At 52.2% G+C, this 22,810-nt stretch overlaps 1 protein-coding gene across 2 annotated transcripts in view; it reads right to left on the reverse strand.

The window, feature by feature from the left end:
• UROC1 (urocanate hydratase 1) overlaps positions 1 to 19,998 on the reverse strand; it is a 40,601-nt gene extending 20,603 nt beyond the window's left edge. Inside the window, exons 1-11 of one of the 2 annotated variants that reach the window (XM_038565441.1) lie at positions 19,657 to 19,998; positions 10,640 to 10,770; positions 9,472 to 9,565; positions 8,273 to 8,332; positions 7,805 to 7,933; positions 7,612 to 7,673; positions 4,093 to 4,159; positions 3,861 to 4,004; positions 1,861 to 1,949; positions 522 to 584; positions 52 to 231 (exon numbers count right to left, since the gene is read on the reverse strand). In XM_038565441.1, the coding sequence (XP_038421369.1) occupies positions 52 to 231; positions 522 to 584; positions 1,861 to 1,949; positions 3,861 to 4,004; positions 4,093 to 4,159; positions 7,612 to 7,673; positions 7,805 to 7,933; positions 8,273 to 8,332; positions 9,472 to 9,565; positions 10,640 to 10,770; positions 19,657 to 19,896 (1,259 nt within the window). In that variant the 5' untranslated portion in view covers positions 19,897 to 19,998. Of the gene's footprint in view, positions 1 to 51; positions 232 to 521; positions 585 to 1,860; positions 1,950 to 3,860; positions 4,005 to 4,092; positions 4,160 to 7,611; positions 7,674 to 7,804; positions 7,934 to 8,272; positions 8,333 to 9,471; positions 9,566 to 10,639; positions 10,771 to 18,328; positions 18,464 to 19,656 lie in introns of those variants that run through there. The other variant, XM_038565442.1, reaches the window with a different exon arrangement.
• Between the last annotated feature and the right edge of the window lie 2,812 nt (positions 19,999 to 22,810).

Consider the following 22,810-nt stretch of genomic DNA (forward strand, 5'->3'; position numbering starts at 1 on the left):
GTGTGCCCACCCCACCTCCTCACACCCAGAGTAGCCCTGGGACCTCATCACCTTTCCTGGACTAGGTGTTTGAATGCAGCAGGGTCGGAGGCCATGAGGCTCTGGGCCTCTGTGAAGCCCAGCTGCACAGGGTAGTAACCACCATTGAATGGGTTGTGGCAGGATGTCTGGTCTGATCCAAGGTTCACCAAGAGCTCCCCCGTGGTGGCCAATTCATGGACTAGGCGCTCCCTGGGAAAGATGAGGGGTGACTGATGCAGGGCGGCACTGGCCTGGAGAAGGGGTAGGGACCTGTAGGGCCTGAGTTCATGGACCAGCCAGCAGGGGATTGCCCTCCTCTCTCAAGAGAACATCTGCAGGAAGGCTGCTGTGAGCTCAGGCCAGGATCCGGGAGTGGAGCATTACGCACAGCACATTGGCAGCTTTGTGTCCAGGGAGCACATGGCCACCACGGGTAACTTGTCTGGAGGGGGAGGTTCACCCAATGTCCCCAAGGCTGCCAACTCCCATCCCACACTTACCAAAGATCCACCACATTGCCATGGTAACCAAGGCTGAGCACCTCCTTCCTTTTTCTTGCTTCTCTAGAAGGGCACAGAGCAGAGCAGATGGCCCGTCGCACCTGCCCACAGCTATCCACCCCCACCAACACCAAGCTGGCAAGAATGCAGGAGACCCTGGAGGTCACCGAAAGCTCTGTGGGTCAGCATTGGGCCTGATGTTTAGGGACCCCTGAGGCATGTCCTTTGAGGACCCAGAACTGTAAGGAGAACAGCAGAGCAGAATGCCCCAGAGGAGAAAACCGAGATGACAATAGTGACAAGCCTTCTCAGGGGGATGCACAGAGTCTGTGCTGTTGCTGTTAGTGCTCTGATTGGGATCCTTCTGGAACTCCTGCAAGGTGACCCTAAAGTTGTAGACATCGCCAAAGATGGTTACAGGGCACCTGGGGGTTCAGTCGGTTAAGGGGCCCGACTCTTGATTTTGGCTTGGGTCGTGATCTCAGGGTCATGAGATTGAGCCCTGATGTGGGCTCTGTGCTCAGCGCGGAGTCTGCCTAGGATTTGGTCTCCCTCTGTGCCTCCTGACCCTGTCCCCTGTCGTGTGTGTGTGTGTGTGTGTGTGTGTGTGTGTGTGTGTGTGTCTGCACATGCCTGCACCCTCCCCTCTCTAAAACAAACAAACAAACAAACAAACAAACAAACAAAGCAGCATTGGATCAGCAGCCCCCAGAGCAGTCCTGCCCCCATTCCCACTAAAATACCTCTGGAAGACATCAAACCAGAGGAAAATGTTGCCAGTCTCCACCCCCCGCACCGCGACAACCAGAGCGTGAATGGGGAGGAACATCAGCTTATCCCCAGCCCAGAGCCTCCCTGAGGAACAATTCCATCTTTCAAAGGTTCACCTCCCCCTCACCGACAGATTAGGTGAGCACCTACTATGTACCAGGCTCTGGGCTGAGGCCACAACAGTGAGAAATACAGGGCACCATCTTTGCAAAACTGTGGCTGAATATCCAGAAAACCATTTAGCAGCAAGTGTGGGGACTCCGGGGCCTCCTGCACACCAGGGAACCAGGTGTGGGAACTCCGGGGCTTCCTGCACACCAGCGAGAAACCCTAACAGAATTAGAAGGGGCGCCTGGCTGGTTCGGTCAGTAGAGCCTGAAACTCTTGATCTTGGGGTTGTGGTTCAAGCCCCACTTTGGGTCCTGCGATGTTGGTACTGCACGTCCCTTGCGGGGTCACTCAGGGAGATACCACCTATGGCCAAGTGTCAGGCGGTTCACAGGCCCACATAAGTCAGCCCAGCCTCCAGGCCCCTGTTTGTGGTCTCCCCACTTTACCTGCGCCATACCTGAGTCTCTCAATGCAGTGGTCCAAGCTGTCCGTTACTTCCATCAGCCATCCTTGCTCGTGGCGTTTCATGAGGGCGGCTTTATCCACCTGGGACCATGAGACACGGGGCCGCCCTTACCGGGTGGGTCAGCCTCCACTAGGAAGAAGCCATCTCCCATGTAGTCACCCACTTTCATAACGCAGTGTCAGAGCAGACGCTGTGAGCTGCTTTCCAGTATCTGTTCCCCCTCCTGTCATCCTTACCCACAGAACGCGAATTTTGGGGGTGACATTGTGTGCAGCCCCAGTCCAAGCAAACCACAGCTACTCTTTCCACTGTCTCCAGCCTCCCTTTTGGACAACAACTTCCATTTTATCCAATACTGACCAATGGGGTAACAGAAGGGGTTTCTTATGTTGTTATTTTCCTGCTGAAAGAGAGTCGGTCATAGGTGGCACTTCCCTTCTCCCTTGTTCCTGCCTTAAATGGAGATGGGATGGCTGGGACACCATTTTGTTTCCGTGAGGGAAACCCAAGACAATCTACAGATGCTGGCCCTGACATCACTGAGCTGCTGAACCAATGCCAGCACTGCTTGTTGGCTGTGTGAGAAAAATAAAACCCGATTTGTGGAAGCTGCTGTAGTTTGAGTTTCCATTACATGCAGCCAAGGGGACTCCTTTTTTTAAAGATTTTATTGATTTATTCATGAGAGACACACAGAGAGGCAGAGACACAGGCAGAGGGAGACACATGCTTCCTGCAGGGAGCCCGACGTGGGACTCGATCCCAGGACCCTGGGATCCAGCCCTGGGCTGAAGGCAGACGCTCAACCACTGAGCCACCCAGGCATCCCTCCAAGTGGGTTCCTAAGCAGTACAAGAATGTGTGAAATAGGCTTAGTATCACCTAAGTGTAAATCACAAAGTGTGTATCACCAAGACTCCTCTCTCTCCTCTCTCTCTCTCTCTCTTTCTCTCTCTCGATTGCTTATTTACTATTTGGGAATTTTATTACAAATAGTTGCTGAGGGTTCTCTTTGTGGCAAACACTTTTTGAAGATACAGGGGAAAGTAGATAAGGATGAGGGTTGAGGATGGGGCAAGGGGAAGTCAAGGCTTTCTGAAAACGGGCTGTTTTCCTGCAGGTTCCAGAGGATGTGCTCCGTGAAAGCTCACATTAGTTGCTATAACTTATTTTCCATGTAGGGGCCAAGGGCAGACCCACCAAAATGTGCCACTATGGCATATTGATTATTTTAAATACAAATTACTTTAAGAGACACCTATGCAAGGACACTTGGGCCATCCCCTGTCCCCCTGAAAGCAGGTGATACACCTCCCATGAGAAGGTACCCTCCATCCCAACCCAGGCTTGTCTGAAAGCTCCTCGCCTCCTCTTCCTGCCTGCCTTCCTTTCCTTGGCATTCCCAAAGAAAGCCATGAGAACCATTGAGCAAAAGCCTCCTGCACACACTTCTACTGCTGTCTGCTTCCCCCATCTGACAGTGACCCGTCTGAGTTGGGGAAGTCCATGTTCATTTATCCATATTTATTATCCCCCAGCTGTACTCCATGGACTCGGTGGGATAAAGGGAAGCAGTGCCCACAGAAGGTCAGGTTCAGGGACACCTGGGTGGCTCAGTGGTTGAGCGTCTGCCTTTGGCTCAGGGTGTGATCCTGGAGACCCAGGATTGAGTCCTGCATCAGTCTTCCCTCAGGGACCCTGCTTCTCCCTCTACCCGTGTCTCTTCCTCTCTCTCTCTGTGTGTGTGTCTCTCATGAATAAATAAATAGAATATTTAAAAAACAAAAGAAGAAGAAGGTCAGGTTCATGGAGAGCATATGCAGATATTGACCATGGAAGGTGATGGCCACTTTGAAGACAGCGCACATGCACCACATTGGGAATCCATCTGGGAGGCTTTGGGATGGCGAGGGACGAGATGCCATGAGTGGGAGTGGCTCTAGATTGAGGGCGGAGGCATGTGGGCAGGGGTGGAGGGCCTGCTGGCTCACCTCTGCTATCACACCGATGCACCCCACGATGACCGCGGCTTTGGCCTGAGCACCACTCATTCCGCCCAGCCCAGAGGTGACGAAGACCTTCCCAGTGAGATCCTTGACACCCAGGTACCGTCTGCCGGCATTCAACAAGGTGAGCTGCCAGGAGAAGAAGCAGGTGTTTCCTTCCACTCCTGCACACCAGCCTCCCACGCCCCCAGCAGCCAGGCATGGCCCTGTTTCTCACCACTGTGCCATGGACGATTCCCTGGGGACCAATGTAGCAGTAGCTGCCTGCTGTCATCTGGCCGTACCTGACCACAGAGAAGGCAAGCCCAGGGGTGAGCCCAGCACCAGGCACAGCTTCCACTATACATGCTTTAAAATTCCTTTTTAATTACCCCAAAATGCATTAATACATTTTCCTTAAAAAAAAAAAAAAGTAAGCCTAGATAAAGCCACAGCCACCCCCCTCCCAAATCTGGTCCCCTCTGGCCTCCTGGATCTTTTATAAACAGGTTTTGTTTTATCAAAGCTGTAATGTAATTGGTACAATCAACTTTGGGGACTATTTGGCCATATCGAGAAAGGATGAGCGTGACCCAGCACTTCTACTTTCCATGCCTATGGCCACATAAAGACATGCACACCATCAGTCACCACAACTTTATTTGCAGGGGCCAAACCCTGAAACAGCCAGAATGCCCATCTTGGAGGACACAGAAACGAAGTGCAATGTATGAATATGAAGAAATGCTACATGGCAAAGAAAAAGACAAAGTCTTCCAGTGTGTCAAGTGACTCAGTGAGGAAGCCAGATGTGAAAGAGTACGTTCTGTGGGATTTCATTTGCACGACATTCAGTGGCCTTCCACTGGGCGGTCCACCTGCTGGAAGGTGGGCCCAGAGCTAGAGGTCACAGCGGTGGTGTCTTCAGAGAGTGGCTGGCACAGCACACACATGTATCAGAATCCAGTGAGCCGCACACGTCAGGTTGTGCGCTGTGCCACACTGAGGCCGACTTTGGTGCCCAGCATTGAGAGCACAGTTTGCACGCGAGGTTACTGTTATCGCCCGTATTAGTGTAATTTACATCAGCAGCCTCATCGTGATGGGCGGCGGGGCACACTGGCTGTGCGGGTCCTTTCCACAAAGCACATGCAGATCCTGCTCATTCCTAGTCATGCTCCACAGTACACGTCAGAAGCCACAGAATGTTCCCCTCCAATGGCACGACATGAACAACTCCACAGAGAGCTGCCCCCTATCCGTCTCCCCAGGCCCAGGGAAGAAACGAGGAAGGGATGGTGCTGGGTCATCTGATGCAAACATTGAAAATAGTAATAGATACTCTCAAATTCCAAAGTGACTGTCACCAGCAATGCATGAACATCCACTCACTTGATAATTATCAAACACTTTAATTTTTTGGCAATGTGATGGGGGAAGGGTCATTTTTCTGTTGCCTGAGTCTTACTCTTCCCTGATGACTCCCCATCTCTCTTCTCTCAGATTCCTGTCTCCCAGCAAGTCCCCCCAGGCCCTCCTCTCTCCTGGATCAACGGTGGATCCTGATTCTTGCAGATTTGTGTCAGAATGCCCAGTCCATCCCATGATTTGGAAAAGGTGCCAGATCACGTGGAAATTCTTCATCTTCTTCCAAAAAAGGGGGAGGCATTATCCTTACCTCGGAAGGCTGCACGACTATTCAACAACATAAAAAATCATGCTACTATAATAAATATCCACCCAGGGAGACGGGTGAAACCATCATAACCACCCCCAAGCTGCCTGGGCCCGCTAACCTCCACCCCAGTGGTGCTCACTAGTGGGAGCCTCCAGCAGTGCGCTCCAGGGCTCCCTTTGTGCCACATGGAAAAGGGTGTCCCCTCTTGTGTTTCCTGAATCCTCATGCCACTCTCTGAGGCAGGAGCTGTCAAATCTCCTCTTTACAGATAGGATCCAAGTTCCAAGGCCATACAGGGGTTCGCGGCAGAGCTGGGAACTGATTTTAAATCCTCTGATTTGGTCATTTGTGCTACAGTCATCCACTGCACACAGCTCCCAAAGTAACTCTGGGAGGTAAAATTGTGGGATCACGTTTACCGCACTTGGAATGTCAACCCCAGTACCTAGACGGAGGCCTCCTGGCCCCCCCGCCTTGCTGTACGGACCCGACCCACCCACAGTCTGTGCCTCTTTTCCCACATCCTCCCTGATACAGCTTTGCATCTGTCGGCCTGACAGTGGAAAGGCTTTGCTGTAGTTAGAGGGTCTCAGATTCCGTACACAGCAAACCTGTTCCCACTTCGGTGGCGACTTGCACCCACACATAGCCAATTGCCCACAGCACCTGGTCAGCCCTCAAGTGTGCCAGATGAGGTCTGACTCCGCAGTTCTAGTCTCTTTGAACTTCCATCCTGAACCCACAAAACAGAAGCACACCAACTTGCCCAGCGTCACCCTCAGGAGGCAGTGGATCCAGGACGTACATCCTGCCCCTCTGACCCCTTCGCTGCTCCCACTGGAACAGAGGAGGTCGTCGGGCTTCAAAGTAAATAATAGTAACACTAACTACTTATGACCAGCCAGAAAAATAATTGGGTTTCCGAGCCTCAGTTTCTCTCTCCACAAAATGGGCTTAGAAGGTGCCTGGTTCAGAGGCTTGTGCGGAATAGCAAATGTGAAGGTATCTATAAATTTCAGAACATGTGGCAGTGACTGTTATGACGAGTATACTAGCAACTGTTAGCCTGAGGGCTGGCTAATTGGCTCCCAGTACGACCTGATCCCACGGGGTCACTGGCGAGATCCTGTGGCCCCCTGAAGGCAGAACTGACTACTAAACTCAGGAAATGCCTAGAAGCTCCTGCCAATTCTGTCTTTTAGAAACTAAGGAAGGGGGCCCCTGGTGGCTCAGTGGTTGAGCGTCTGCCTTCAGCTCAGGTCATGATCTCAGGGTCGTGGGATGGAGCCCTGTGTTGTGCTCAGTGTGGGGTCTGCTTCTCCCTCTCCCTCTGCCCCTCCCCCTGTTCTCTGTCTCTCTCAAATAAATAAATAAAAAAATTTTTAAAGAAACGTTTGGAAAGACACAGACACTGAATTGGGGAGTATAGGGTGTGAGAGGGAGTTCCTTCCCGCTGTAGCTCTTTTTATAGTGTTTGAGGGAAAAGTTCACAGTTTAGAGCATGCATCAATTTTATGACAAATGAAATGGTTGTGCTCATACCTGGGGCTTTGGGTGGCAAGGTGCACACATTTGTCAGACTCCGAATGGTGCACTAGGACGTGTGCATTTTGTGTAAATTGCGCTTCAGAAGGAAAAAACCCCATAAACAAATATTGAATTCCAGGCCACCTTGTGTACAGCTTACTTTGAGATGCATCAAAAAATCAAGTTGGATAGATGGATGGATAGAGGGACAGATAGATAGACATGGGACAAAGAGTTTGGTAGTGTGTTAAACACAGCATCTCAGTGTGCACTGTTAATTCTTTCAATGTTTTGTCGACTTGAAATTGTTCATAACATAACAACACGTTGGCAAAAAGCAGGATCCAATTGTTCACTTGCTTACAAGTGTATACGAATCCCAATATGCACATCCCTAAGAACTCCTAGGGAATATGGAAACTTAAACTTGTGCTTTGGCGTTGCCACTGTGAATGTGTTTCAAATTGTTTTTAATATTGTTACATTGTTTTATAATATAGCACACAGGGTGGGAAAGAGTGATGTAAACCCAAATAGTGAAATAGGACTTACATTGTAACTCCCATGGCAAAGAGCTTCTCATACTCGGCTCTGGAGGAGTAGTTGGGAATCACCTGGAAAAGAAGGATGGGAGCCAAGGGCTGGGGGCTGCACAAAGGAAACAGTGTGGGGGCAGGTGTTGGGGGCACCTGGCTCTCCCACAGCCCCCGGGCAGGCACTATGCCTGGCTGTCCCCAGGACCCACCATCCCATTGGTGATGACCAGCCTGGGGGCCCCGGGGCTGCTCGGGAAGAGGCCCAGTGGGTGTCCACTATACATGACCAGGGTCTGCTCCTCTGTCATCTGCGACAAGTAGGACATCACAAGCCAGAACTGCAGGGAAGAGCAAAGAGTGGAGGGCTCTGTAAGGGGGCGCCCCACGCCGAGCCTCATCTCACCACCCAGGCCCAGAGAGCTCCCACAGTGCCAGCAGTCCTGCCAGTGCCCCATCCCTCCCGGCCTTTGTTACTCTCCAGTGGCTCCTAGTGCCTTCGATCATGCCACTCATGACCTTAGGACCTTCAGTATACACCATATCTCCAGTGTTGGCATCTCAGGCAGCAGGGAGGCTGAGACCTGAGTCCTGAGCCCTGGGCTGTAAGCTCCTCCCAGGCCAAAAGATGTGGTGGGGTCGGGGGTGGGGGGGGGGGGAGGCCATACAGGGTAGCGTACCTGAGCCCAGTTGCTGAACACCTGCCCATTTCCTCCATAGGTCACGAGCTCCTGCGGAAACTGGAGAAGACATGGTGTTATCTGAGATGGGTGCCTAGGAAGGGAGGGCCCCCACCTCTGTGCTGCGCTTAATAGGGCCAAGTGGCTGATGCCCTTGAAGGAGTGGTAAGGGCAGGGGGAGAAGGCAGAAAGGGCGAGGCAGGCCCACCTGTGACTGGGTAAGAGCTCAGTGTGATGTGAGGGTCAGAACTTGATCTGGGATCCCCCTGAGAACTCAGCCTGGGGTCAGTGTGAAGCATCTGTCTGTGACCAGTTTCTGAGGCCAAGCCCAGGGCTGAGGAAGCTCACACCTCGAGGTAGAATATTCAAATTCTAGGACCATATTGCCCTCAAGTTTAATAATTGGAGACTCACCCCTGCAAAGGCTATCCTTTCTCAACTATGGGTATCTGATGTACAGATCGGCTCCCAAGGACACCCTGTGCACATGTGGCCAGACTTGCGTCATCCATGTGTGGCCATTGAGCACTTGAACCATAGCTCATCTGACATGCTCTGAATGTAAAATACGCCCTGGCTTCAAAGACTTAGTAGGAAAAGAGGTTGTAAAAGATCCCAAGAATTTTTATATTACTTGTTCAAATGGTAATATTTCTGATACATTGGGATAAGCAAAATACAATAGTAAACCTGTTTAGTTTTTTACTTTTTCATGTAGCTTTTAAAAAATTTAGAATGGCACGTGTGTCCATTATATCAGTGGTGATACCCTGGCATTGATGCTGTGCTGCAGTTACAGAAGATATAGCCACTGGGGGAAGCTGGGCGCAGGCTCTGTGTTCCCCTCTGCATTATATCTTTACAACCCTATGAATCTATCATTATTTCTAAAGAAAAAGCTTAAAAGCAGGGGTACCTGGATGGCTCAGTCTGTTAAACGTCTGCCTTCGGCTCAGGTCATGACCCCAGGGTCCAGGGATCAAGTCCCACTTTGGGCTCCCTGCTCAGTGAGGCGTCTGCTTCTCCCCCTCCCTCTGCCACTGCCCCTGCTTATGCACTGTCTTCTCTGTCTCTCTCTCAAATAAATAAACAAATAAAAAAATAAAAAAAAAAAGCTTAAAAGCATTACACACATGTCTTGAGTTACATTTCTATTGGGCAGGGCTGGCTCCCAGGCCTCAGGGTCCCCCAGGTGTTACCTGGGCCACGGCAGGATCCAGGTTGTTCATAATCATGTGCATGATGGCTGCAGCGGCTCTTGTCTGGCAGGGGTACTGCTCGATTGGGTAGGCCCTGCAAGGGGAGACCAGCCACCAGGTGTGACGACAGGAGGGCACCAAGCTCCCTGCCTGCTAATGTTCAGGCCACACCCAAGCAGGTGTGGACAGCAAGACCTGGCATCCTGCCGAAGTCACCTGGTGTTGCCAGCAGAAGGGGTTCCAAACCAGCGAGGCCAACCCACTCTGGTGCTCATGTTGTGCTTTGTACCCCTGCCCTTTCAGGGATGGGGAATTAGGTCCCTACCCACCTGGGCCACCCTTCCTCCCCACTTGGCAGGTCCAACTGGGAGAAAATGGACTTTGAAGCAAAGTGGGCATCTGCTTTCCAGAAGCCTCTACTCCAGGTGGAGTTTATTCATCCATCTCTCCTTTCATGCCACCAGCACTGCTGGTTGTCAATTCTAGAGCAGAGCCCAGGCCAACAGGCCCTGATAGGAACAAGGGGACACAGTTCCTACTTTATGGGGAGATGACCTTCTCTGGGGTGGTTCCAGACAGGTGTGGGCCTTGGGCACATTCAAGAACAACTGTGCTTGGGTGTGCCCCCTAGATGGGGGCAGCGGGGCCCAGGAGCTATGAGAAAGGCACACCCTCCTGCCTGCACCACCCAGGCTGCGGAATCCATGATGTGGGGTGAGGCCCAGCCATCCACGGTTTGACAGGGCCTCCAGCACCACATACTGTTCAGCCTGAGACCCCTGAGCGGGAACCTAAGCTGTTTGAAGGCCCTGATGGAGCTGTCCCGTCAGGCTCTCCTCATCTTCCCGCAGGGCAAGACAGGAAGCTCAGGAGGCGATTTTGTATATAATTTGGCCCTGGAATTGCTCAGAATCAGCTCCCCCGGACGGTAAGGCCAGACACCTGTCCGAACAGGATTCCCTCATCTTCCGGCCAGGCTGGGACCGCAGGCAGCTCTAGGTCACAGACCCCCTCGGGTGACATCACAGCCACTACCCCCTCTGCGTGAGGGCTGCCCACTCAGCAAGCCAGAGCCGTGGGCCTCCAGGTGTGGGCAGTCTGGGTGTCACTGACCTCCAGCGTGGCCCCTGCTGGGTGGGCCCCCCAAGCTGCACCCACCAGCACTGACCTCATTTTCACATCGGGGCAGAACCGGTACATGTAGATATGCCCGTATAGTCGCAGCTCCTGGGCAAACTCAGGGGCCAGTAGTTCATGGACATCCGGGGGGAAGTAGCGCAGGGCGTTCCTCAGTGCCAGCTGGGGGAGGAGGAGGATGAGGGGCCAAGGATCTCCAGGCCAAGCATTGTGAGGCTTCCCTAAGGGGCCTTCCTCATTCCCTCCTCAGATGCGCCTCTCTCCATTCAGAAACCTATGGCCCCACCCAGAGACGACCTAGTTCTCCCTCCAAGTCCATCTACAATGTCATCTCCTACAAGAAGCATTCCCTGTTTGCCCTCCCTCCTTCATGTGGGCAGACCTCTAGTCCATCCCTTTGTTTATCCCAGTCAAGGACCTGAGAGGGCCTGCCCTGAGGCTTGCAGCTCTAGGGGGAGATGCAGATGCAAGGGTGGGGAAAGCAGATCTGCTGGGAGCCCACAGTCACCTCGTGCAAGTGTAGAGAAGCAACCCTCCACCAGCACCCAGCTTGGCAACCAGCCTTAGACACTGCACAACTGCACACCTGAAGCTCTGGAAGTGAGATCCTGCTGGATCCAGGCAGGCTTGGGGCAGAGCCTGGAGCAGGGGCAGCAGGCCAAGAGAAAGAAGAAACCTTCTCAGGGCTTCTCAGTCAGCCCAATTCCTAGGCCATCTCATCACTCCTCCAGACATCCCTGAAGGTCCTAGTCCTGCTGCAGGGCCTGGGCACTTACCCTTCCCTCTGCCTAAATCCTCTCTGCCCCCCTGCATTTTCTTAGAGGGTCTCTTCCTTCACTCAGGTCTCAGTCCAGATGCCCCCTCCGCAGTGGCTTGCCTCCCTGTCTGTCTCCTTCCCAAAGTTTTCACTGTTGGATGCTCTACAGGTTGTTTGTTTTACTGCTTACAATCTGTCTCGCTAAGCTCAAGGAGGACCAGAGCCCTGGTGGACCCCTTCATAGCGCCCTGCCTGGACTAGAACCTGGAGGCAGGACCAAGGTGACAACCTGGTGTCCGGGTGGATGTTGAGGCCATTTATTCAACCACCTGACCCTGAGGAACAAATGGTTTTTGGAGTGGGTAAATAAGGAACTGGGAATGGTGACTTTATTCTCTTCATCATTTGGTGCAGATCTGCTGAGCAGAGAGGTGGTGCGATGATTGAGGGAAGCAGGTGGGCTTTGGACACTGGGAGGCAGAAGGTGATGGGAGAAGTGCCACAGCCCGGGACTGGGTGCTCCAGCATTCAGGCAGGGGCGGAAGTGCTCCCAGGGGGATGGTGCTGGGTGCCCGGCCAGGAGCATCGGTGCCTGGGGCAGAGGGCTAGGAGGAGGCGGTGTGCACCCTGAGGTCTAACACTGCGTGGATGAGTGACAAGGGTGTCCCTTGGGGATGTGGGGCAGATTCAGGAGGCAGCCGATGGTGAGAGAGGCCATAAAGAAAACCCCAGCTCAGGGCATTAGTTTTCATGTGAAACAAACATGCATCATCCCTTGTCCCTTGGAAAAAAAACTGATGAGAAATAGTTTCTCCCTCAAGAACAGAGGCCAGGAATATGTTGCAGCCGAAGGTTCTCCAACTCCAGCAGACACTGGAATCCCCCCGAGGGTCTGGTGCAGCCTCTGACCTGCATCCCTGACCGGTTCCCAGTGCTGCTGCTGCTACTGCTGCTGCCCTGGGGAACCCCGTTTTGGGAACTGCTACAGGACAGCAGTGAAGCTAAACCATCCACAGAGACATGCGGCTCCCTACCTGCTGTTGAGTGAAAGCAGCCCACATTCAAGGGACATACAGCATAACTCTGGATAGGCCAGCCAAGACTAGTGTGGCCAAGCCACGACTTAGGAGTCAGGACAGTGGTTCCCCTTCAAGGTTGGGGTTTGTCCCCCTCTCCCTGTGTGCCTGTGACATTCACATCTGTGCACACATGGTGTCGCGTCGGCTGCTTTCTATGCGTGTTAACCTCAACACAAAGATTGTTGTCTTCTTGCTGGTGTACGGTTTCTCAGAAGAGTATGCCCAGCAAAATGGAGCAGCGAAAGAAGTTTCAAAAGCAATATAACACACACAAACACACACAATCTACACAAGACTTGACCTTACTACACAGCTCCTAATATATTCTATCTTGCTCTAGCTTCTTTTATTTCATTTTCTAATAAATACTGATTGCAACTCCCTAAGCAGATTTCACAAACCGCTCAGAGGTGGCAATGAGCAGGGCCGGCTTCACTACTGGGGTTCAACTCAATCCTACTGAAGTCCTGGACTCTGTAAAATTGTCAAATTTTGACATTTGAATTTTGAAATGTGTCAGTTGATAGGGGCGCTTGGGTGGCTCAGTGGTTGAGCGTCTCAGTTCATGGTGTGACCTTGGGTCCTGAGATCGAGTTCCGCATCGGGCTCCCTGCGTGGAACCTGCTTCTCCCTCTGCCTGTGTCTCTGACTCTCTCTCTGTGTCTCATGAATAAATAAATGCAATCTTTTTAAAAAACGTGTCAGTTGATAGAAATGACACGACCATTCTTCAAAATGGCCTAGGAAAATAACAGACAGTCTTTAAAGGCTATTCCCAATTCAGCCTGTTCTGCAGGAAGAATGCACATGTGCTACACATAAAGGGGATTCTGGTAAATTCCTGAGTCCTAAAGGCAGCACGAGACCTCTGGTGCCATATTTCCCCCTTGTATGAGATTTCCATTTTATGACCATGAATTTTTCTTTCTCCCTGATATCCACTTAGTCTATGCTATATCAAGTTTTCATTTTTTTCTTTCCAGGATAAACTATATCTTTTTATCTACAATTTCATGTTTTTACTTAGTTCAGCAACAGTATTCTATTATATTTTTCTTCAATAACTTTACCCACTAAACCTAGAGTTACCTAATAGACAAGCAGCAAATATTTCTTCAGTGAAACAAGTTACAAAGCAGCAGCTCTCTTTGCTGGCCTGGATTCAATATTCCAAGTCTCTGACTGGGAGCAGTTCTCAGCATCAAGATGAGACAGTGGTGCTCAGACAGGTTGTGTCTGTCCAGGGTCCTGCCACACACCTAAGACAGGCCTGTAGGGGGTTGGTTGGATAGGTGCCCCCACGGACCCTGGGAACCTCAGCAGAGGAGGTTCAGCAAGGAAAGGTTGGGTGGAGGGACAAGGTTGGCAGCCCCCCGAGAAACATGGACCAGCAGCCAGAGCTGAGCTGCCCCTGGCCCTGCCATCTACTATGTGAACTTGGGCTGGTCACCCTAACCTCAGTCTCTTCATCCCTTGGTGGCAGAGTACAACTGTGTAGTTGGATTAGGTGAGAACATGCACACTGACCAGCACACAGTGCCTCTAACTCACCTGTTCTTTTTAAAGACCCTGATGCAGAACCTAAGGGTTTCTTGCTTCCTCCCCAACCCTGGCTTTGTAGTAGCTTCCTTGTTTAGAGGTCTTTGGTTTATTTTTAAATGCCACAGCACCCACAGGGAGAGCCAGCAGGCACACTCCTTGGCATCCCCCTGGGTGGTCAGCTGGCATACCAATCTCAGGATGCAACCACAAGCACTTCAGCTCTCCAAATCTCAATCTACACCACAGGGTCTGCTATGCAGCATATAGAATGTCACAGGTGGGTTATCATTGGTGAAATTATGGCCCATTAATCATATAATGCATGTTATAAGTGGGTGCTTATTGGTGAAATCAGGTGTATTCAAGATCCTTAAATTGGAAAGAATATTCTAGACAAGCCCCACTCCCACCTGGCCTTAATTTTCCCACCTGAAAATCTAACAAGCTCAGTGGCCTGTATTAGGGCCAGAGGATTAATTCATAAAATGTCCCAGGTTCAGCCATCAGGTTGGAGAATTCCGGGTCCCTGATGGTGTGGTGGGGCCCCAAAGATGTCTGCATTCTATTCCCTGGTACTTGTGAATATGTTAAATGACAAGAGAAAAGAGATGTGATTTTTGCAGATGTGATTAAGTTAAGGATTTGGGGAAGGGAGATTATCCTGCATTACTCAGGTCAGCCTTATATATTCATCAGAGCCCTTGTAAGAGCGAAGCAGGAGGGTCTGAGTCAGAAAGAGAGATTTGAATTTGGCCGTGCAGCTGGCTTTGAGGATGGAAGACAGGATGAGGCCTGCAGGCAGCCTCTAGAAGATAGAAGAGGCAAGGAAAGAGATCCACCCTTACCCCCAGAGCCTCCAGAAGGAGTGCAGCTCTGCTGCATATATTTTTTTAACTTGATATTTCAAAACATATTTAATACTACTGAAAATATATTATGAACTTTTGGGACACATACACATAAACCAGGACAATCTCATATATAATATTTGTGCTACGAAAAATAGGAATCATGAGACTCAATCGGAGAGCAAAAGAAGAAAAATGAATCCAGTATTCTTGCCTACACATTAATGTTTCTTGCTTGTGGCCCAAGGAAACCCATTCCAGATTTCCGACACTTGCAATTGTAAGAGAATACATTTGTGCTATTTTAAAGCCATTCTGTTTGTGGAGATTTATTACAGCAGTCCTAGGAAAATAACAGACAGCGATAGAACCCTGTCTCAGGAGCGGTGTTACTTCTGCCATAAGCAAATCTTGCCCACATGGTGGCTGAGCCCCTTAAGATGATGCCAGCTTATGACTTTGTTTAGCTCACAGAATAGGGTGTGTGTGTGAGAGGGGGGGTCGGGGAGGGAGAGGGGGAGAGAATTCAGATTAGGCCTTACTTCCACTCTAACCTGGCAGTGTGCTGGTGGGGCAAAATCAGCCACCTGAAAGTTTTTGACTATCACTCCTTTTTTTGTTTTTTGTTTTTGAAGATTTTATTAATTTATTCATGAGAGATACACAGAGAGAGAGAGAGAGAGGTAGAGACACAGGCAGAGGGAGAAGCAGGCTCCATGCAGGAAGCCCAACACGGGACTCGAGCCTGGACTCCAGGATCAGGCTCTGGGGCCAAGGTGGCACTAAACCGCTGAGCTACCCAGGCTGCCCGACTATCACTCTTTCTGTCAAAAATGATAGCTATGATCCACCTGGTGTGGCCTCGTTTGGATCACCTCAAGTGTCACACCCACTCTTGCTCAGGCTTCGTTAGGCCAGCTCTGACTCGACCTGGAGCCAGACCTCCTGGTTTCCAACTGTGGCTCAAGCTCTTCCTAGCTGGGGGCGTGGCGGCCTCCACAGAGGGGCCTCTACAGTGCTCCAGCTCTTCATGTCTCAGTCTATCCCAGAGGGGTGGCTATGTGGCATGTGCACGCTTCACCTGCCCCATCTTCAGTCTCCTCCTCTGGAACATGAGCACAATAGCAGCACACACGTCATAGGGCTGTCTTGGAGACTAACTGAATTGCCACATTCAGGACAGGGTCTGGCACATATATGTGTCCTGGGAGTGCCAGCCACCAAAATGATCATTCGCCACACTCATGGCCCTCCATGCTGCCAATTCTTTCATCTGATTGAGCCTCTTGCCCACCCTGCCCTTCTAGGAAATCTCTAGAAACCTTTATACTCTGTGGGGAGTATTGTTAAGCAGCCAGTCATGCCCCTGCTCAGAAACCCTCAGGGGCTCTCCATTACTCATCATATAAAGTCCACACTTCTCTTGGCTTTCAAAGTCCTCTGTAATTGGGCTGGGCCTGACTCTCCAAGCTTTACAGCCAGCTTGAACCTACATAGGGCCTCCTCCACCTCTATTTTGGACAGGCCCATCTCTCCGCGTTCACTGTCCCCTTTGTCTTCAAATGGACTTCCTTCTTGGATTTCTCAGTCTAAGAACCTTGCCTGTGTTGCCAAGACCATCTTCTCCAATGAGCTCTCCTAGATTTCTCCTGCCCATTAATCTTTTGTAGGATTTGGTTGGGACACTTAGCATATACTCTTGCCTATTCATTCAACAAACAAATACCGCTATCACTGAAAACCAAGGAATGAACCCAACAGAGCCCCTCTCTCAAGAAGCTCAAGATACGGATGCCTGGGTGGCTCAGCGGTTGAGCGTCTGTCTTTGGCTCAGGGTGTGATCCCCGAATTCAAAGATCGAGTTCCACACTGGACTCCCTATGGGAAGCCTGCTTCCCCCTCTGCCTGTGTCTCTGCCTCTTTCTCTGTCTCTAACAAATAGATTAATAAAATCATTTAAAAAAAGAAGCTCAAGATAGTATGTTGTTAATGATGGGGACACGGACACAGCTGGGAGGTCTTCAGGTCTAGTATCTGATGTCCAGAACAGCCGCTGCGGGTGGCACAGGATATGGAGAAAAGGTCACTAAGAGTAATTGCATATGGCGCCAGGGGGTGCTGAAGACCTCTCTGGTAGAGCAACGGCTTCTGTTATAAGATGAAAATTTCCTTCTGCGCTATCGAAGTTGTCCTGTGTTTGTGCTGAGAATACACTGACTAAAATTATAGCCAGACCATACTCTATATTTAAACAGAGAAATCTACTTAAAGAAGAACACAGAGTGAAGCACAGCCAAATAATGAAACACTGCACACCAGTTAACACGAATGAGATAATTCTAAACTCACCAACAATGAACATCTAAAAAAGACCTGATGCTTATAGAATGTATCTATTTATATTCTTAAGAAGGACACACACACATTTTGTACATCCATAAAGTGTGTGCAGAAGGATATCCCCCCAAATGGCCATGGTGACATAGGAGAAGTGGGAACTTTTACTTGAATACTTGACTTCCTTATCTTCTAAAATCGCCTGGAAAGTTTACATCAAAAATCAAAGAGACACATTTAATTTTTTTTTTTAATTTAAAAATGCTTCTGTGACTGGTTTGAGGGGTTTCACCATGTAACCAGTTCTCCACACCAGCTGGGTGGCCTGAGATTCAATTCAGTTCTGACACCATCCACCAGGAGTCCTCACACCCAGAGCTAACACACTGAGGTTAAGGGCTCAGTCCCAAAGACTACCCCTCCCACTTCGGACACCAGACACACATCCCAGGCTTCCACCTGTACTCTGACCAACCAGCCACATGTTGGGACTCCCATGATCTCCCTCTCTAGGTTCTGTAATTTGCTAGACTAGCTCGAAGAATGCAAAGAAACACGCCTACTGGTTTATTATATAATAAAGCATCTGAGAGAGGATACTGATGAATCACCAGATGAAGAAGTCCACAAGGTAAGATATAGGGAAAGGGCATGGAAGCTCCATGCCCTTAAGGGTACCACACCTGTCCCAGCACCTCAATGTGTTCGGCAACCCAGCTCTCTGAACTCTTAAGGGTAGTTAAGGGATTTTTTTAATGGAGGCTTCGACACATAGCATGATGGATTATTAACTCCATTTCCTGCTGCTCTCCCCTCTCTAGAGAATAGGGGGCGGGCCTAAAGGCCCAAGTTCCTAATCAAGGAATGGTCTTTTCAGTGACGGGGCCCCCATCTAGGAGCCTACCCACAGTGGCTTCCTTACAACAAAAGAGGCTCCTATCACCCAGGAAATTCCAAAGAATTTAGGAGCTTTGTGCCAGGAACTGAGGTCAAATGCCAAATATTAGCAGGAAGGGGGGCGTCAGGGCAGAGGTCAACATACATCTTTCTTACTGTTTCATAGGTGCCAGCTGAAGGCTGGCTGACCCTGGCATCCCAGCAGGTGTCCACAGCCCAAACTCCCAGACCTGAAATAGCCCCACTCCATGGCGACATACCCAGGGCCAAGCTGAGGGGGTCCAGCTCCTCTGCTCTCGGGTGCCCTCTGCCCAGCACACAGCCCTAGAAGAGTCACCTGAGATGGGCAGCTGTCAGAGCCCTCCAGGCCCTCACTGGTCAAAGGTCGAGGCCTTGGCGCCCAGCAGGGAGGTGACCCAGAGAAAGGAAGCTTTAATGACTACTCGTTTTGGCTTAGGGACCTGGGCCAGATGAGCGCACCCCCCAGGAGGGGGCGGAGCCAGGCCTTCAGAGCTCCGCCCCCAGCACCACCCAGCACTCCCCCCAGCGCCCTCCCCCACCGCTCCCTTGCCGGCTCTGTCCAGCCCCTTCCCGAGCCCCGCCCCCAGGAACATCCCTCACCTCCGCCCCCGCCCGGCCCTGCCCCCCAGCAACACCCCTCACGTGCCCCACCCCGCCCTCGCTTCCCTCCGCCCTGCGCCCCGCCCCGTCCTCCCTTCCCCTAGCCCCCGCCCCGTCCCGTCCTCCCTCCCCCCCGCCCTCGCCCCGCCCCCGCATCTCTTCCCCCGCCCCCTCTTCCCCATCTCTGCCCCAAGCCCGCCCCCGCCCCACCTCCTCCGCGGAGTTGAAGGGCCGCGGTCTGTATCTGGGGTTGTGCGGTTCCTTTTCTAAAGTTTGTGCTTAGATTTCTCCTCCCCCAACGCACTGTTCCTGAAATTCTCGACTATTTTGAGCGAAGATAAAGAGTCCTGTTGATGTCAACGTGCCCCCTACTTCGCGTATCGGGCCCCCACCCAGCTGACGGGGAGACCAGGCCCCGACGGTCGCACCTGCCTGGGGCGCTGGCCCAAGCGTCCCCAGCCCCAGCCCCGGGCCGTCTCCGCGGGGCTCTGGGGGCCACCCGGCTGCCGCCGCCCCCTCACCGCCACCAGCGCCCCCGGGGGCTCCCTGCAAGGTCTGGGGGAGGGGCGCAGGCGGAGCAGGAGCTCACCTACTACGTTGCAGACCTTCAAGTCGCGGAGCGTCTGCGGCAGAAGGGGGCCCTGCGGGGCTGTGCCTGGGCGGGGCTGTTCACCCAGGCTTTACTCCTCTGACCTTGGGCCTCAGGTCCCCAGTGGTGGGTGGGTACCCTGATCTTATACCCAAGGATGGCAGTTGGGGGGCAATGAGGAAGTGGGTGGAAGGGGTGCGGAATACTTGGATCCCTCTGTCCCACCGACACCCCTCGGGGCTCCCGGCGGCAGGGGTGGGAGGCTGAGCTGAGAAGCTGCAGCTCCCTAGAGACCCAGGAACAGGAAATGCCCACCTGGACGCACCCAGAGAGCACCCAGAGGGCAAAAGGCCCAGCGGGCATGGGCTGATGGCTTACCTGCTCCTCGGCGGGGCTGAGGCTGGGGGTCCTGACGGGCGCATGGGGCACCCCGGCCCAGCGTCCCCGGTTCTCCGGAAGGGGCCGAAGGGGCAGGCCGGAGCACAGTGCCTGGAGGCTGGACATGCTGGCGCAGACTGAGGCGGAGGCCAGCTCTGCGAGGAGGCCAGGCAGAGACTGGGAGGTCACGGTCCAGCTGGGCAGGGGCCTCGGCTCGGAGCCACCTCCCCAGCCCCTCATTGGGCCCAGGTCCGCAGAAGGAGCCAGGGGAAGGCCGTTGGGTCATTGACCCCTCCTGGCAGCCTGCAGTGTTGACCTGAGCCACGGGCAGCCTTCTGAGAGGCCAGGCTCGTGTAGGGGACACGGCTACGCACTGGTCTGTCTGTCCTGTTCGCGGCGTGTTGGCCTTAAGGGGCTGTGTTTTCTAGGTCACAGCTTTGGGCCGCTGTGGGGCTCTGATGTTGGGCTTTGCTTTGGCAGTCTTAGAGCTGGCCCGTGATGTTGGGTTTTCATCCTGGTGGGGAGCTGTGGGACACTGAGGCTGGCACAGAACGTAGGATCTGTGCAGAAAGCAGGCAATGCTCCTTATCCCCTCCTCCTGCCACCGTGTGGGGGGCGTGGCAGCAGCCCACGTAGCAGCAGGTGTGCCTTCCTCGACTCCCAAAGAGGTCCATACTGCTTCATCACCTTCCCAAAGCTCTCCGTGAAGAGCCCACTTGGAAATGGCTCTCGTCCTCAATTTCATTAAGAGCTTTGCAAGAAAGTGCTCCTAATCAGTCCTGTGCTATGGACGGGGAAACTGAGGCCCAGGAGGCACTCACACAGCGGGGAGGGGACCGCAATAGAATCCTGGTGGTCATGGGAAAACAACATGTCTGGGTGTTAACCCAGCTCAGCTTCTGACCAACCCTGTGGCCTTGGGCTGCGTCCCAATCTACACAAGTGGGTGGTAATTAACCACTCAGGCTGCAAGAGGCACAAACGGGTTGTGTAAGCGTAAGGCAAGGGGGAAAGAACAACAAACACCTGAGTGCTCTGGCTTGCTTCTGAGCACGTCACTGAGCCAGTCCACTCTGGCCCCTCCTCCACCATGTGGAGTTCACTGTCCTATTCTACGGATGGGGAAGCTGAGGTGGAGAGAGGTGGTGGGAACTAAGGCCACACAGCTGGTCCTTGGTGGTGCTAGGACCTGAGCCCTCTGAACCCAGAGCTCTGGCTCCACATACCCTCCCGGCCACGCCCGCAGTCTCCCTGGCAGAGGGAGGGTGCTATTATTGGGGTCCAGCGGGTCTCCACTCCTCACCAGCAGGGAGGCTGCCTCCAAAAGGATGAGCAAGCAAGAAACATGCTCGGGTTTGCTTTCCATTCACTTGATCTTTCAAGCATATTTGAGCACTTCCTAGTCAGGTGCTATTCTAGGTCCTGGGAATGAAAGACATTACCCTCTCCCCAACCACAGGGCCTGCACTGCAAGTAGCCTTGGCTGCCAGTGGCCACCACCAGGACCTCTCTGTCCCAGGGCTGGGGAACTGACTGGTTCTGTCACCACCTTCTCCGGGGAGCGGCCCTTGGCCCTCGGCCCTCGGCCAGGGGCCAGCGGCAGAGGGAAGATGCTGGGTATTTGCCCCTCAGCGGCATGGAGGAGGGAGGCAGGCCATATTTCTGGAGAATGTTCTACTGTCTCCAGAGGGTCCAGCAGGACCAGGTGGGTTGCCCCCAGGGGCTATGATGCCCAGGCTGGCTGCTTTCCTTTCCCATCTCATTCCCCACCCCCTGAACTCCAGCTCCTCAACAAACCAGCTATGCACAGACCTCCCATCAGGTTTGCCTCTAGGGAGATTTCATCCCCTGAAGTTTCTAGGTAAGTCAGAAATCAGTTTTTGTGAAATCTCATTTTGAAACATTTACAATCAATTAAAAAATGGTTTTAAACGTTGTACTGAACAAGGTGGGTGGATTTTTATCAAAGTCCATGTCCTAGTTGTGATATTTCACTGTAGTTTTGCAAGATGTTACCAATGGGAGGATGGGGCACATGGGATCTCTCTGTTGTTTCTTATAATATGAATCTACAAGAATTGCAAAATAATTTCATTTAAAAAAATCATACAAGCTATGTGAAAGAACAAGGAGGTCACAGATGATACATATGCCAGACTGGCTCTACCACTCACTAGCTGTGGGTCCTGGGATAAGTCACCTAACCTTTCCGGGCTTTGACTTCCTCATCTGTAAAATGGAAGTTATAATCACACCTACCTCATGGGATGCATCCGCAGAGTAAATGAGAACACGTAACAGTCTTAGGGCCTGTTACAGAATAAACATCTGATAGGATATTAGAGAGAGAGACAGATATAAAGTGCCAGAGAGCACAAGTAGAGAGAGAGACAAAGGGAGAGGGAGAAGCAGACTCCCTGCTGAGCAGGGAGCCTGATGCAGGACTCGATCCCAGGACCCTGAGATCATAACCTGAGCCCAAGGCAGTTGCTTAACTGACTGAGCCACCCGAGTGACCTGAATCGTACACTTTAAGATGATTGATTTTATGGTATGTAAATTTCACCTCAATTAAAAAAATTGATGTTTTTGAATTTTGCTCCACAAACCCAGGAAATAAAATATTTAAATTAATAAGATATAATGAAAGACAGGCAGGCACTGCAAGCCAAACCCAGTTTCGCTCAGTGTGTGCCTCCCTGGCCCTCAGCCCTTGGGCTCCTGATGCTTGAAGTGGCCTCTCTCCAGCCATCAAGTGCCTGCCTTACTTTCCCTCCTGGATGTCCCCCGTGGTGGCTTCTGTCCCAGCCAGCCTCTCCTCCTAGCATCACCTGGTGACCAGCACCACATAGCCCAGCCCTGGCTGCCTGGCATCCCCTGTCCAGGCCACACTGGCCTCAATCTCCACAGTGTCACCCACGTGTCCAGCTAGCCTTCCTGAGCCAGGCAGGACTTCTGTCTCTTGAACCATCAGCCTGGTCCCAGCTTCCCCTCCTTGTCCTCCATCTACTCCGCCACCCCAGGCACCTTCCCCTGAACCACCCTGACCCCGACCGCTCTAACTTGAAAACATATCCTGGGGGGATCCCTGGGTGGCTCAGTGGTTTAGCACCACCCTCAGCCCAGGGCGTGATCCTGGGGTCCCGGGATCGAG

The sequence above is a fragment of the Canis lupus genome, chromosome 20 (genome assembly GCF_011100685.1).
Source record: "Canis lupus familiaris isolate Mischka breed German Shepherd chromosome 20, alternate assembly UU_Cfam_GSD_1.0, whole genome shotgun sequence".
NCBI classification, from domain to species: Eukaryota; Metazoa; Chordata; class Mammalia; order Carnivora; family Canidae; genus Canis; species Canis lupus.